At 53.5% G+C, this 14845-nt stretch overlaps 1 protein-coding gene across 2 annotated transcripts; it reads right to left on the reverse strand.

The window, feature by feature from the left end:
* Window positions 1-9758: 9758 nt before the first annotated feature.
* Window positions 9759-14124, reverse strand: FOXA2 (forkhead box A2). 2 transcript variants are annotated; one of them, XM_045445482.1, is made up of 3 exons: window positions 13892-14124; window positions 12772-12841; window positions 9759-11776 (listed from the first exon to the last, which is right to left on the reverse strand). In XM_045445482.1, exons 2-3 carry the CDS (start codon window positions 12838-12840, stop codon window positions 10475-10477), a joined length of 1371 nt encoding a protein of 456 aa, XP_045301438.1. In that variant the 5' UTR covers window position 12841; window positions 13892-14124; the 3' UTR covers window positions 9759-10474. The 2 variants fall into 2 exon arrangements, with proteins under 2 accessions (XP_045301438.1, XP_045301437.1); XM_045445481.1 differs by lacking the exon at window positions 13892-14124 and having other exon boundaries at window positions 12772-13210.
* Between the last annotated feature and the right edge of the window lie 721 nt (window positions 14125-14845).

Here is a 14845-nt window from a genome sequence, read left to right on the forward strand (position 1 = left end):
TGTGTGTGACAGACAGAGAGACAGAGAGAGAGAGAGAGCGCGCGACAAAGAGAGGGATTCAGCTGAATGTAAGACAGAAATCCCGCAGTTACTTTTGGTTGTTTACTGAGCTACGACAAAATCTAAACAGCGCTTTCCACAATCAATGAAGGGATCGCCTTGGGTTCCAGAGTTGAGCTCCCTAAATGAGTCTGGCATTCTGATAACTTCAGGTTAGCACCTGAGATCAGCTCCTTCCCACTGCTCAATGCTGGCAAGAGATAGGGAAGCATCTTGTTCGTGAGCTCTGGGAAGGGAGAGGCAAGAGGGGGATTTAATTGTTTGGCTGCATGAATCGAAATGTCCTTTTAAAGCAAAGAAATCAAGAGAGATTGGCCTTTAATTGGCAAACTGCTGGTGGGAGGGGAGTGGTCATTAAATGGACGATGGACAAAATATAGATTGGATGTCTGCCCCTACTTGTCCCCATAAACAGCCAGAAGATTGGATGACTGCCCTTTTCGGGCAGTCTCTAGGAAGCTCAGCACTCAACCTGAGAGTGGGTAACTGTCATTCTGGATGCATCGTCCCCACCTCAACCTAACATCGCAATTGTCCAGTTTGGAGTGAAAAGTATGGTTTAATCTAGAACTTTGTGTACTTCCAAGAGTCAGTTATTCCCATGCCCTACACATCATTTTGTGTGGCACTGGCCTTAGAATCCAGTTGTCCAGAGCCTCCCCACAAATCCCGAAATGGAAGATGCTAAGTATACAGGAAACCCCACACCACTAAAAACCATGGACACCCAGGGAACTTATCTTTCAGTAAGTGGAAAAGAAAAGGAGGCCTCCAGTCCAAGCCTGTGTCCAGGAGGCCCTGTTCATTCCACATTGTGTCCCCAGGGCCTGGCACAAGCAGGTATCAGCCAGCGTTCCCTGCACATCCATGTACCATGTGCAGCTCAGACGTGAAACTTGGCTGGGGTGTGCTCTCCTCTCAGACTGCAGGCCTACTGAGTGCTGGGTCACATCCTATCCTCCCTCTGTGACAGAAGCAGGCTGGTCCTCCTGGGCCAGCACCCATTCAGTGGCAAACCTCTGAGGCAGGTGTTTATCTGGATCTGAATTTGTGTATATGTGGACAGCGGGGGCAGGGTGGGGGGAGGAATGCTGTGGGGGCTGGGGCCTTTTGCTGTTCTTGCAGCTGGTGCTGGGGCGAGGGCAGCCCTGAAGCCCAGCTGTGGGCGGTGCGTGCATTCCAGCTGTGCTGTCACCTGTGCGGTTAGGCCACCAGGTGTGGGTCAGAGGGAGGTCAGAAGCAGGAGTCTCTCAGAACATTCCTGGCCTCTGCTCCAGAATTCTCAGTAAGGAATACGGCTGGCAGGCTACACCTCAAGAAATAATTGGGCTATGTGCATTATTTAAGCCCGGATGCCAGGTCATTGTTTCTGCCCCTGACATTTTTTCCCCCTCTTCCCCGGCATTTTCTCTTTTTAATCACAGGCTGCTGATTCTCTCCCTTTCTCTTCCCCTCCAGCATTAGCCAGCCGGCTACAGCAGCTTCAGTAGTGGTGCAGTTGTGGTCCAGTTCTGATTGAACCTCTGCCCAGCTTTGAGAAACCATCGTCACATAGGAATACACTGTGTTGCTCCAAAAGAGAAAATAAGAATCCAGCCTGATCCCAGACATAATGCATCCTAATCCCTTCTAGGATAGCAGGTGGAGTCTCCGCCATCCTTCTTCCTGAGATCTTCCTGTTTCTTATCACCTTTCCCCTAACATTCAGCCTCCCCTCTACCAACAACAGCCCACAGTGAAAAGTTGGGGGTTGTGGAGAAGCACGTTTCCTACTGCATTTGAATCAGGGAGGTCTGTGCCCCCCCCCCACCCCCGCCATAGGAGGCCAAAAGAAGTTGAAAAAAACATAGAGTTGCAAGACTTGAGTTCAGTGGTGAGCTCTGAAATCTGAGCAGTTCCCTAACTTCTCTCCGCCTCAGGTCCATCTCCCATAAATTCTGTCATCTACCAGTGGGATGTGGGGAAGCTTAAATGAAGTCATGTTTATGAAGACACCTAGCACATTGTCTGGCACATGTGGGACCCTACTCAATGGTGGTTGAAGTGAATACAATTGTGATAAAGAAAAGAGAGGTAGGGACTTGGGGGGGGCAGCAGGAGATGAGAAACACCAAGAAGGTAGAATGAAAGGCAAAAGTTTTGCCAAAAAAATGGACTCTTCTGCATAGGGGATGCATTTTCTCAGCTAACAAGCAGTTGAAGTTACAACTTCTGTGTGTGAACAGCTCGGTTCAATGCAATAGAGAATTGCAGACTAAATGAAAAATATACAATGGATTGGTCTTTTTTTGTTTTAAATTCCTTAGCTTGGGCTTTAGAAGACAAAGCAAGCAGAAAGTTTGAGCAGATGGTTGCATATTTTTGTACCAGGGGGGTCCACATATTACATCCTGATTTGTCTCCATATAGAAGTTCTTATGATCCAGGTCCTGCCCTAACTGACATGTCACCCTGTTCCTTCATGGAAAATGACACATAATCATCCTCTCCCCTTCCCAGTACTCTAGCCACCCACTTCATGCCTTAACTCTTCTCAAGCCTTCTCCAGACACTTCTCAGTATTATGTTTCCTCTTCCAAATATGCTCTTAACATCCATGTCTTCAAAAAATGTGTGTCCTTTTTCACATGAGCAAAATTTTCCCAACAAAATCCACTGTATAATTACTTGTGCTTTGTGAAAAAAAGAACAGCTAATGAACTGAGATCGTCTTTCTAATGAAATAACAAGTCAAAACACACACACAATCTTATTTTGATTTGCTGGGGTCATTACCAACCCTGGTCCAAAAACCTTCCTGCTTACTCTTGAACTTTGTGGTTTTACTCTTTTCAGATAAATGAAACAATGGAAGAGCTGATTTACCTGTGAAGGAAGTCTGGTCCTCAACCACTTAAGCAAGCAGAAGCAGAACCCATTCTGCAAGGGGAACTAAACCACAGCAAAGGATCTCTCATTCCGAGGTTCTAACGGCATTGTACTCGAGCATTTCTTCTTCACCCATGTCGGTGATGCTGAAAATTTCCCTCTCAGTTAATTTGATATGTTAAAGTTAAATAAATATGATGTTGCTCGAATGATGTCCTGACATCAGAGGGAATATTACTGCCTCTAATTAGCTTCAAGAGAGGAGTAAACCCCAGGCAGTTACTCTAATGAGAATGTGAGACCTCTAGTTTTGGATGAATGAAAGCAACTTAATTTGTATTGCTTCTTTTAGCATTCCCAGCTATCAGTTGTGTTATCTGACAGTAAAATATCCCTCCTTCTTTGGTGGTGGTGGGAGGGGGGATAGAAAAAGAAGGAGTAGGAGGGGCAAAAGAGGAAGAGGCAGGAGGAGGGGAAGAGTGTAAAGGGTAAGTAGTCAATGCCTTTTAATGGGAACCTGGTGAGGAGGACGGGGCATGTGTGACAGTGACATCTGACCAGTCCACATCTTGCTGGCAATGAGCTCAGAAATCTCAGGAATAATCACTGATGTGAAAAATAGGCATGCTGTTGTGAGGATGTGCTGCTCTTTCCACCTGTGCAGGAGAGGGACTTGGGGGGCCGCTTCTGCAGAGGATATACAAAGAATCTGGAATAAGCCCCAAGGGTGCAGGGGCTGAGGGGGAGGGGAGAATAGGAATCACCTCCAATCTGGCAATAGGGACCAGGACGGAATGACAGCTTGTAAAATAAGCCTCCATCAGTCTCCCAGGAGACAGCCGGCCTCAACTTGGGTGTTCCCCGCTTGTTAGCCTCAATCATAATTGGTCTCTCCTCCCATCCCACGTTGTTGGTTTTCTGTGTGTGGCTTTTGGTGTGAGCGTGTTAGGTCATCAACAAATACAATGGCGGGAGGGGGCAAGGGGGGACACACATGATTGTTTTAAAGAAGAAAGGAGAAAAAGGATAAGAGAGTGGGCAGGAAGGCTGTGAACAGAATGGGGAAGATGCCCTAGGATTTAGGCTTCCGAGGCAACCCCTGGAGAGCTCCGGGGTAGGGCACTCCCTGGGAGTTTTGTCAAAGGGAGAAGAAACCAAGCTTGCCTGGAGGTGGGGACCCTGCTGAGCTCCAGTGGGGACATATATCTATTCCATGTAATTTGTGTTTGCTTGTCTCTGGAGGTGCCTGCAACATCCTGCCCATATCCGGTGAATCTCATCAAAAAGGAATTTTTCAAAAAATTCCAATCTTTGTGGAATGCCCTAGAAAGGCTGTAGGTCTGAAGTCAAAGGCCTAAAGCACAGCCCAGGGTCCTCTGGGGGCAACCAGGCACACAGGCACGTTCCAATTACCCTTTCTCCATTTCTCTATATGTTTAAAAAGTTTCTGCCACTCTCCTCATGATTTCTTCCCCCTCCACCCCTCATGTCTTCTATTCTCTTCTTAGAGGCAAACCATTCCTGGGAGTTGAGGTTATGAGAAACTTGTGATCTGTAAAGCTGAGAGTGGTGCAGATACAGCACATGGTTTTTGCTCCAAGGAGGCATGTAAGGTTCTGAAACCTTGACAATTTATTTACTGTAAAACAAAAACAAAAACAAACAAACAAACAAAAAACACCTTTGATGGGGGGGATAGGGAGCAGCAGAAACGTAATGAAATCAGTAGCAAACTTTGGGGAAATTTTCTCTTCTGTTTTCGTTTTTAATTTCATTCCACCACCCCTTGGCTGGCCATGGTGCTGTGGCGAAGGCCGGTCTCCACAGTGTCCCTGACCCAGCAAAGGCATTTGGGGTCTGAAATCAAGCTCTTGTGCTACGACAGGGACAGCAAATTTGGGATGGTGCCTCTAAGTCGTGTGTGTTGGTCGCGTCTTCTGGGCGGCAGGACTTGGTACCTACAAGTCCGTGGGCATCAACCGGCACCCACTGTTCTGTGATGTCAGGCCCATGGTGGGTGGGGGGTCCTATTACCTCTTGCAGGGTGAAGATGCACTGCCTGAAAAGGTCCTGACGCTTTCTCCAGACGGTTCTGGTTTATACATTCCAGAAGACTTGTCCCGGCGCACGGGCCTTCAAAGCCGGCAGCCAGTACTTGGTCCAGGCCCCTGATGCTTAGAAGGATGCGCTAGAAAACTAGTTACCCCGAGGTGCCTCCAGGAACCTTCTTGAGCAAACACCTGCCCCGTGCCCTATTAAGCCTCATCTTTCGCTTCTCCTCGCCCCACCCCCACATTAAAAGGCCCCAAAAACACTGAGGACCGGCTTTTCTTTATAAAGCCGGGAGAAGGCAGGCGATAAAGATCAGGCGTTTAAATTGGCCATTTGGAAGATTACATCTCTTCAACTAAGGTCTTTCTTTCAAAACTCGCACTGAATCGAGGGCCGCGGCTACTCCGCACCCGGCTCTTCAAGGCCGCGCACTTTTTCATTCGGCCGTGAGTGGGCTGGGCTGGGTGACCGGGCGCCATCAAAGGCCCGAGGGAAGGCCGTGGGGCGACACTCGTCTAATGACAAGTAATTGACGGATTCGAGGCCGCGCATTACCAGCGGAACGGGGAGGCATTAATTATTTAAAAACGATTAGCCTAGCCGTGTGTCCTGCAGGCGTTCCATCTTGTTTAGGGAAGATAACTAGCCGCCAGCCGGAACCGCGGCTTGGAGGGCGGCGGGTGAGCTCCCCAAGCGGCCTCCGGTGCGCGGACAAAGGTGCGCGGTCCCGGACGCCAGGGAAGGCGGGGAGGGGGGCATGGTCCCCACACAGAGGTGCCCACATAACTGACCCTGCCAGTTACAGGGATCGATTCCGATTTCTGCCCCTTGGGTCCCGGGATCTGGTGACCGCGGGGAGGACGGAAAGAGCGCTTGTCTCCCCGCCTGGTGAAATACCTAGAAGTCTGCGCAGGCTTCAAACAAGGCGGGATGTCTAGCCCTTTAAAGTAAACACCTCCAGGGGAATGCTAATTTCAGGGGACACCTGGAAGATCCCAGAAGAAACACGCCTTCTCAGTACCCCATACCCTGGCCTCGATACCCGACGATCCTGCAGTTACAACTGGCAGCTTTGGAACTTCTAGTTTTCCAAGCTGGTGCCTTCCCACAGGCGGGAGAAAGATGCAATTGGTTCTGTGTGGTCCTCCAAACTCCTCTCCTCCCGCACCGCAGCGCGCCCCTACCCGGGGCCAGCCTCTGGGAGAATGAGGATTAATTGCCCGGTGGCGCGTTTCTCTCTCCACCCTTCCCCCGCTGGGCCCTGCTTGTAACCCCCGAGGCTCCCGAAACTGTCTGCAGCCGTGCGCTTCTGTGCGTAAAGGGCACCCGCCGCTTCTTGCAGCGAGAACGAAAATATACTCTTTTCTCGGGGAAGGCCCTGTCCCAATCCTGCTGCCTCGAGGCGTTGACCCCAATGCTGCCCGGTCTGTGGGCTTCTAGGGAAACGCCTAGACCAGACTAGAACCCCTGCGCGCCGGGGAAGGCGGGGAGGGCTTCGCCACTCTCGGGCCTCTGCCGAGACAGCCACGGGATACCAGCATGCCATTTTCCGCTGCCTCCACCCCTGACTCTGGGACCAAGGGCGTTCCCCTATCCCCTACCCCCTCATTGTCCTTGGGAAACGCGCGTCCGTCGGATCGAATCCTAACCCCGGACGGGCTGCAGGAGCCTGTAGCGGCTTCCCGTAGCTTCGGGGCCCCAACCCAACTCTATGTGCTCAGAGCCCAGATTGAGTCTGTTTGCAGCTCTTCGCCCCGTCGTCCACCCACACCGTGTATTCTCAGAAATCCCCGCACAAATAGGCCACCTTCCAAATTCCAGGGTCTTCACCGACTTAGCTTCTCATTCTCTACCTCCCCACCCCCAACCTCTAGCGTCGGGGACCTTGGAAAGGAAAGGGGCTGGCTGGGGGAGGGGAGGCGCGCGGAGGGGAATGGGGGGCGGACGCTGCCCAGGGGACCCGGGCGCGGCCCCCGAGTGGGCGCGCTCCCTACCTGTGGTGCGGCGGGCTGGCGGGCGGCGGAGCGTCCAGCGCTCGAAGGGAGGTGGCCGACTGCTCTGAGCCGAGGCATCTCCGCATTTATTTGAGCTCAAACCGAGCGACTGTTGACTTTAGCACACAAAGCAAAGATTTCACTGCCCGCTAGTTTAAAAATGAATATTTTACCAAGATATCGATCAGCGTTATAAAATTCAGTTAAGTACAATGGGATCCTAGCAAAAAAAAAAAAAAAAAAAAAAGAATAATAAAGGAGGGGGAGGCAATATAATATCTGTGCAAATTTGCTGAAGTGTGACGTGGCATGGAAAGTTTACCCTCCTGGAATTCGGATCTAGAATGTTTTTTTCGGTTGTTTACTGACTTTGTTTATTCACAGATCACGGTTGCTTAAACCGGCGCGCGGATGGCGCAGGGAAAAGGAAGAAAAAGAGAGGGAGGCAAAAAGAAACGCCGCACCCTACTATACTTAGAGTTGGGGAAAGCGGGCGGAGGACACTGTGTGAGCTAGCGAGCCTGGAGCCCGGCTGGGGGAGGGGTCTGAAGCGGGGTGGGGGTGTGTGTGAAAGACCCAAGTAGCGCAGAAAAGCCTCCGAAAGCGCCCGCTCCCCGACATCCTTTTTATGTATTGGGACAGAACTATATCTTATCGGCCGGGATCAGTGGAGGGGGGAGCGCTAAGTAGTTTAAAACGACCCTCGCACAATGGGCGTGCGATACGAAACATAGCAGGTTAGGGCAGCGCTTTCAGCCTCCATTGTCCCCCACTCGGCCCCCGGCCCTGCCTCTGAGCTCCTTCGCCACGGGAGCCTTTTATGTGATAATGAAACACATTTCAGGCCGAGCTCACGACGTGTGTGTCCTTGCCAGGGGGAGAGACGGGCCTGATTGCTGGCTGCGGCCTCCGGATCCCCCCCCCCACCCCGCCCCAATTTCTCTTCCTTGTGTTCCTCGGGACAATGTGGCATGTTAAAAAGGGATTTGGAGACGGGGGGGGGGGGGATGCAAGGGGAGGGCAAACCCACCTCAAGCGCGTGGGAAGGCCAGAGTTTGAGGGAACAGAGACCCTGCAAGGTGGCAGAGGGCGAAGGGAGGTGGTGGGGGGGGGGGACCTCAGGGTTGGGGAGAACCTGGGACATTCCACGTTTGGATGGTCAACAAGACCAAAAAATTGGTCCCTGAAAACAGGGCCCTGGGCTGTAAAACTTTGAGACCAAAAGTCCCTACTTCAGAAGCCAGCGGAGAGTAATCACGCACCCACCCACCCACCGTAAGCTAGCTGTGCCTGGTATGTCCCTAAGTCTTCAGGGGACACTGGATCCTGCATTCGCTTGGCCAGCTTGTAGGCCGGCACATGCCCCAGGCAAAGCCAAAGCCGGGTCCCCTTTGAGCCCCCCAGGCCGCGTTTTGCCTGTGGGGTTTCCACTTGGGTTGGCTGCCTGTTTAGGGCCATCTGTGGGGAGATACAGCAAGATTTGTAGGAATTTATTCTGGGCCTTTCTTTATACTTTTGGATTTTCTTTTAAGGCTCACAAAACACCTCTTCATCCCCTTGGCTCTGTAATCCTGGCTTGCCATGTTGGGCTAACTGGATGCTGTCCAAAGGCGTGGGTTTTTTGGGAAGGAAGGAGGGGTAAGCACATCTGCAAACCCTGGGATCTCACCACTGGCCAGGATCATTTGACAAGCGGCGCAAGATATCCTCCCCCCCCCCCCTTACCTGAGGGTCATCCCCCAAAATACCTTATTTTAAAAGGGAGATTTGGACCATTATCCGGAGAGATTCCTATAAACACCAATATCAGGAGAAAGTCTGTTTCTCCAGATGAGGTGCCAGAAGGGGTGGTCCCAGAGGCCTCACTGCTCTCATGCTACAGCTAAGTCTACCCAGGCCATGCAGAACACCTAAGTGAAGAAGAAGGTGGGATAGGGTCCTGGTGTGTAGACAGAAGCTTGAGGCCGTAGGATCCAGGCAGTTCCAATTCCATAGGAGGGTAAAAGGGGTGCTAGAGACACAGAGTTGAAAGAGCTGAGCCAGGAATTTGCAAATCCAATCTGGGTTCACTGACTTGAAGGGAGGCCTAAGATTGGAAATACAGTAAAAACATGTAAAATCTCGGCCTCTCCCCAGAGAAGTCAGCTCGCTGGGGCCGAACAGACATCAGCATTGCATCTTCACAAGGCCTTGATGGGAAATTAAGATATGTAGTTTTGTCCTGAGTTTAAAGATACAGCTGCATCAAACACAGGGAATGGTCCACCTGAGATCTTTGTGTTTCATTGTGTGTAAAGATAAACTCAAAATTCCAAAACTAATCATAAACAATATTGAGTTCTATTTCCTGATGTGCTTGCTGAAGTGTTTAGGGGTAAGTGCACTGATGTCTGAAATTTACTTTGAAATGCGTCTAGGTCTATGGCCATAACACCCTGACAGTGCCTGATCTCCTCTGAAATGCATTTAGAAAAAATAATCTGAATGGACCAATCGAGGTGTAGATAGCTGAACAGGTATGTGATATAACCAGTACAGCGAGACAATAGGATCTGGGCAATGGGTACGTGTGTGTTTTCTGTCTGTCCAACTTTTCAGCATGTCTGAAAGTTTTAATAATAAAATGTTGTTAAAACAGCAACCACCATGGCCCCTCCCTTCACCGAAATAAAATAAAACCTGCAACCAGTCAGGATCTCTTTCCCCCTATTTTTAAATAATTTCTGGACCTGTTTAATTTTTAAGTCAGGCAAAGGGAAATAAATTTTTTGAAGATTCAAAGGGTAAAACTGGCAATAACACTTTAATATAGATTTGTGGAACTCTGGCCCTTCCAGCCAGAACACACATTTATAAGCCATAAATAAAACACGCAGAAACCATAAATTAATCAGACCCGAGACCTGGATTTCACCGTGTCAAGAATGGGAATGCATTTTTTTTCTTGGTCATTTACAACAGACCCTTACATCATTTTTTTTTTCTTTTTGAACAATAATACAACTTTGCTTCTTGTTAAAACTACATGGTTTTACACTGAGTCACTCACAAAAGTTTGTGGGATTTTTTTTTGTTTTTGTTTTTTTTTTTTTTGTTTGTTTTTTAATCAAGTAAGACTTCCCTGCAACAGCAGCAATGGAGGAATAAAGACAACAACAACAACAAAAAATCAGAACTTGCAAATGCTTAAAGAAGCAGGTGTCTACACAGTAGTGGAAACCGGAGGCTCTTTTCACTTTTCTTTCTCTTTTTTCCCCCTCTTTTTTGACTCTTTATCATTTTGCCTTCCCTCCTTATATAGAATAATAGGTATCAGTGTGGCCCATCTGTTTGGGAGGGAAGAGATGTTTGGGAGGGAAGGTGAGGGGAGACTGCTGTCCTCGGGATGGGGAGTAATGGATTTCTTCTCCCTTGGCTCTCTCCAACACCCCTTCCTCAAATTCTCCCCACTTTCTCTCTCTCTTGTCCTTGTCCCCGGCTAGCCGGCTGCAGCCTTCTTCTTAAGAAGAGTTCATTATGGGCCTGGAGTACACCCCCTGGTAGTAGGAGGTGTCTGCGGCCAGGGGCGAGGCATCCAGGCCCGCTTTGTTCGTGACCGGACCCATGGCCAGGCTACCCGGCATAGGGGAACCGTAGCCAGGGTAGTGCATCACCTGTTCGTAGGCTTTGAGGTCCATTTTGTGCGGCTGGTGGTGATGGTGGCTGTGGTGGTGCTGCTGCTCCGAGGACATGAGGTTGTTGATGGAGAAGGGGTGGTTGAAGGCGTAGTGGTGCTCCGGCTTTAGATGGGCTTCGGGCGGCAGGCCTGGGTGATGGGGAGGGCCCAGCAGGTGGGCCGCCGCCTGCTGCTGCTGCCCGGGCGAGGGCGCCGGTTCCGGGGGGCTCAGGGCCGCAGCCGGCGTCCCCTTCAGCTCCCCCAAGGCCCCTCGCTTGTGCTCCTGGCACGGGGAGGCGCTCGAGTGGGGCGACTCGGTGCCCGCCGGAGTCTCGGAGGCCGGCCCGGCGGCCTCCCCGAGCTGACCCTGCGAGGTCTGGGCCCCGGAGGCCGCCTTCTTGCCGCCTCCTGTGGCGCCTGCGGCTTCCTTCAAGGCCAGCTGCTTCTCGCACTTGAAGCGCTTCTGGCGGCGCAGGTAGCAGCCGTTTTCGAACATGTTGCCCGAGTCGGGGTGGAGGGTCCAGAAGGAGCCCTTGCCGGGCTTGTCGGGCGAGCGGGGCACCTTGAGGAAGCAGTCGTTGAAGGACAGCGAGTGGCGGATAGAGTTCTGCCAGCGCTGCTGGTTCTGCCGGTAGAAGGGGAAAAGGTCCATGATCCACTGGTAGATCTCGCTCAGCGTCAGCATCTTGTTGGGGCTCTGCTGGATGGCCATGGTGATGAGCGAGATGTATGAGTAGGGCGGCTTGGCGTGCGTGTAGCTGCGCCGGTACGTCTTGGGGTCGCGCGCGCGGCTCAGGCCCGCCTGCCCGTACATGGGGCTCATGGAGTTCATGTTGGCGTAAGGGGTCAGGCCGCCCATGGCTCCGGCCGCCTGCCCCCCGAGCGGGCTCAGACTGGGACTCAGGTGCGGCCCCATGCCCGCCACGCCGGCCGCCCCGGCCGAGCCGCCCATGCTAGCCATGGCGCCCGCCCCGGGGGACATACCGGCCAGGGACGGGCTCATGCCCGCGCCCACGTACGACGACATGTTCATGGAGCCGGCACTCATGTTGCCCGAGCCGCTGCCCATGGCGGCGGACATGCTCATGTACGTGTTCATGCCGTTCATCCCCAGGCCGGCGTTCATGTTGCTCACCGAGGAGTAGCCCTGCGGACACAGCCCGAGGAGGGAGGCGCACAGCGTTAGCACCGCGGCTTGAGTTTGCCCTGACCTCCCACCCACCGGGCCAGCCCAGGCCCCCGCCTCCGGGGAGGCATCTGGGGAGTCCTTCCCTTGCCCGGTCCCGGCCCCAAACACCCAGTGCGTTTCACTCGGAGCGCGCCGGGATCGCCCTCGAGAAGGTGGCGGGCAGGCTGCTGCTGTTTGCGTGTGGCGGGATCCTAGCCCTTCTACGCCTCGCTCAGATTCTAAAACAAGGGTCCCCTGGGGCACCCCTAGCCCAAGCTCCCCAAATGCATCTCCTCTCCCCAACTCTCCAGCCAGCATACCGAACCGGCGCCGCTGTCTCGGACGCCACCTCCGACCCTAGCGAACAACCTGTGGGTCACAGCCTAGAACGCCCCAGCGGCCTCAAGCGGAGTTTGTCCCAGGGTTCATCCCGGGATCCCATCCTTGGCCTCAGGGGAACCGAAACCCAGTGCCTGCGCAGAGTTTGGGGCCAGCTGGAGGCACTGAGTGGAGGGACAGGGAGGAGACCGAGAACTGAAGTACACGCGGCTAAGCTTTGCAGCCACAAACTTTCGTTCTCTTTGTCACTAGTCTTTGAATCTGCCTCTACTTCAACCCCCAATTCCTACCAACCTTCTCCTCTTCAGCTCCCCACCCCCTCGCCGGCCGACCTCCCACCCCTCCCCAGCCGCGCGCTGCCAAACATAACTCTGTTAGGATAGTGCGTGGCTCGGCCACGAAGAGGATTTGGAGGCGCCGCAAGTCAATATTTGATCACAAAGTTAATATTATCTCAAGGCTAACAGTGTGTCGTATAAAAAAGAGACCCATTTGAGTCGAAGGAGGGTGGAAAAGGCGGCTGCCCAGAGCGGCTGGGGGTGGGGGGCGGGTGCCGGCAAAGGAAGCTGTCCTGAGGTTGGTGAACTGAGCGAACTCCGCCACCCCACTTCCCCCTGGAAAAGGCGAGTGCCTACCTCGGGCTCGGCATAGTAGCTGCTCCAGTCAGACGGCTCGTGCCCTTCCATCTTCACCGCTCCCAGCATACTGGAAGCCGAGTGCATGGCAGTTTAAAATTTAACAGCCACAACAAACGATCAGCAATCACCCCCCACCCCCACCCTCTTTAAAAAAAAAAAAAAAAAGCCAAGGCACCGTCCCCTCCCTCCCTCTCTCGCGCTCCCTCTCTCCGGCTCCACTCCCTCTCTTTTCCTTGGCCGGCCGGAGGCGGTAGTTGGAATGGGCGGGAGGGGTAAGCCTCAGGAGGAGGGGGCCGAGGATGGGAGGAGGCCCGGACCGGAGCCCCGCTGCAGGGAGCGCCTGCCGCCCGCCGCCGCCGCGCTCGCGGGCTGCCGGGCGGAGGCCGAGGTTGGCAGTGCCGAGCTGCCCAGAGGCGGCGGGAAGCGCGAGGCGCGGGGGCGAGTGGGGGGGGGGGGGTGGAGAGAGGGAGGAGGAGGAAGAGAGGAGGAAGAGGAGGAGGTGGAGGAGGAGGAGGAGGAGGAGGAGGAGGAGGAGGAGGAGGAGGAGGAGGAGGAGGTGTGGACCGCGGAGCGGACAAGTGCCGCAGTGACGTGGGCGGCTGGTGATATAGCGCGGCGCGCCGGCGCGGGCCTCCAATCCCCAGACCCGGGGCAGCCCATTTGAATAATCAGCTCACACCTAGGTGAGAGGGAGACTCCGCCGGCGCCGGCACCTGCCCCTCGGCGCCCGGCGCCCGCCCCACTGCAGCCGCGCCCCGCACCGGTACAGGGCTAGGCGAGCGGGCGAGTGGGCGCACAGACTCTCTACTCCAGCCCCCTTTTCCCCCCGAGCCCTTGGGGAGTGCCCGTGGGAGGAGGGACCTGGGAGGAAGCCACCCCGGAGCGGCCCAGCGCTCTGACCCCCGCCGGGTCCCATAGAGCCCGGCTCCTGTTGCGCCTTATCGAAGGGCGCGCCGGGCCTCAGCGCCCCATTGCCCCTCTGCAGAGCCTTAGAAATGCCGCATTTACTCATCTCGGGTTTCTTCGCTCTCAGTGTTCCATTCCCTGTCAAAACGACAAGACGGTGACAGAGCCAATTTGCAAAGCGCTGTCGTATTTAGAAAAACTGTGTACACACCTTGAACTCGCCTGCCGCTGCTCCTGGGAGGCCCCTCCCTGTTACAGTTAAGACTTGGAGCGGCTCCGGAAGGCGCGCGGGGTGCGCCTGGTCCGGCCGCCTGGGCTTTTGCCTCTTCGGAGCCCAGCCTCCGGCGACAGACAGAGGGGCGGCTGGCGGGCAAGAGCACTGTCGGATCGCCTAGCGCAGGGCGCACGCAGCCCCGCCAACTTCAGTCGACGGTTGGGTGACTGCTATTTGTCTCTGACATTCAGGACGCCGTGTTTCAAGGTTACTTTGCAGTCGCAACCGAGGTGCCCACAGCATTTCGTAACTAAAACAAACAGGGCAGGAGGTTGAGGTTGAGGCGGGAGGAGAGAGGGGAATAAAGGAATCAATAATGGGACACATGGAATTTACTTCAGGGAGGGTCTCTGTTTTCTCGAAGGGCTGTTTTATAAGAATTAGACGCCTCAAAACCATACACTTGCTTTTTATTTTTCCTCCAGCTTCTGGGTTCAGGTTATCATCTGTCCAGGGCCAGCCACCAACACCCCAGCGAGCCCAGATTGCAGGGGTTGTGTATTACAGGTGTTTGATGTGGACTTCTTTTCTTGGTTCTGAAAACAGGCTGGGCCATGAGGATCCAATCCTGTGCCCCCCACATTAAAGGTAAAGAACAAATAGGAAATAGTGGTTATCTGGCCTACCTGTCCAGAGTGATGGGTAATGGTGTCAGAAGACAGGGGCGAGGTGGCAGGCACAGAGCTGAGCACTGAAAATGGAAGGGCTGGGTGAGTGTCAGGCTAGAAGGCCAGCAAGGAAGGACAGTCCGTGTAGGGAAGCCACTCCTTCCCTCTACCCAGGTAATTTAGGCCTGCATAGCTTTGAACCAGATACAACTGAGGGCAGCACCTTTTGTGCTGAACTATGCAAATGGTTTTACCAATTTATAGTGAGAGGGTTAATGAACCC

Source organism: Leopardus geoffroyi, chromosome A3 (genome assembly GCF_018350155.1).
Source record: "Leopardus geoffroyi isolate Oge1 chromosome A3, O.geoffroyi_Oge1_pat1.0, whole genome shotgun sequence".
Classification (NCBI taxonomy): domain Eukaryota; kingdom Metazoa; phylum Chordata; class Mammalia; order Carnivora; family Felidae; genus Leopardus; species Leopardus geoffroyi.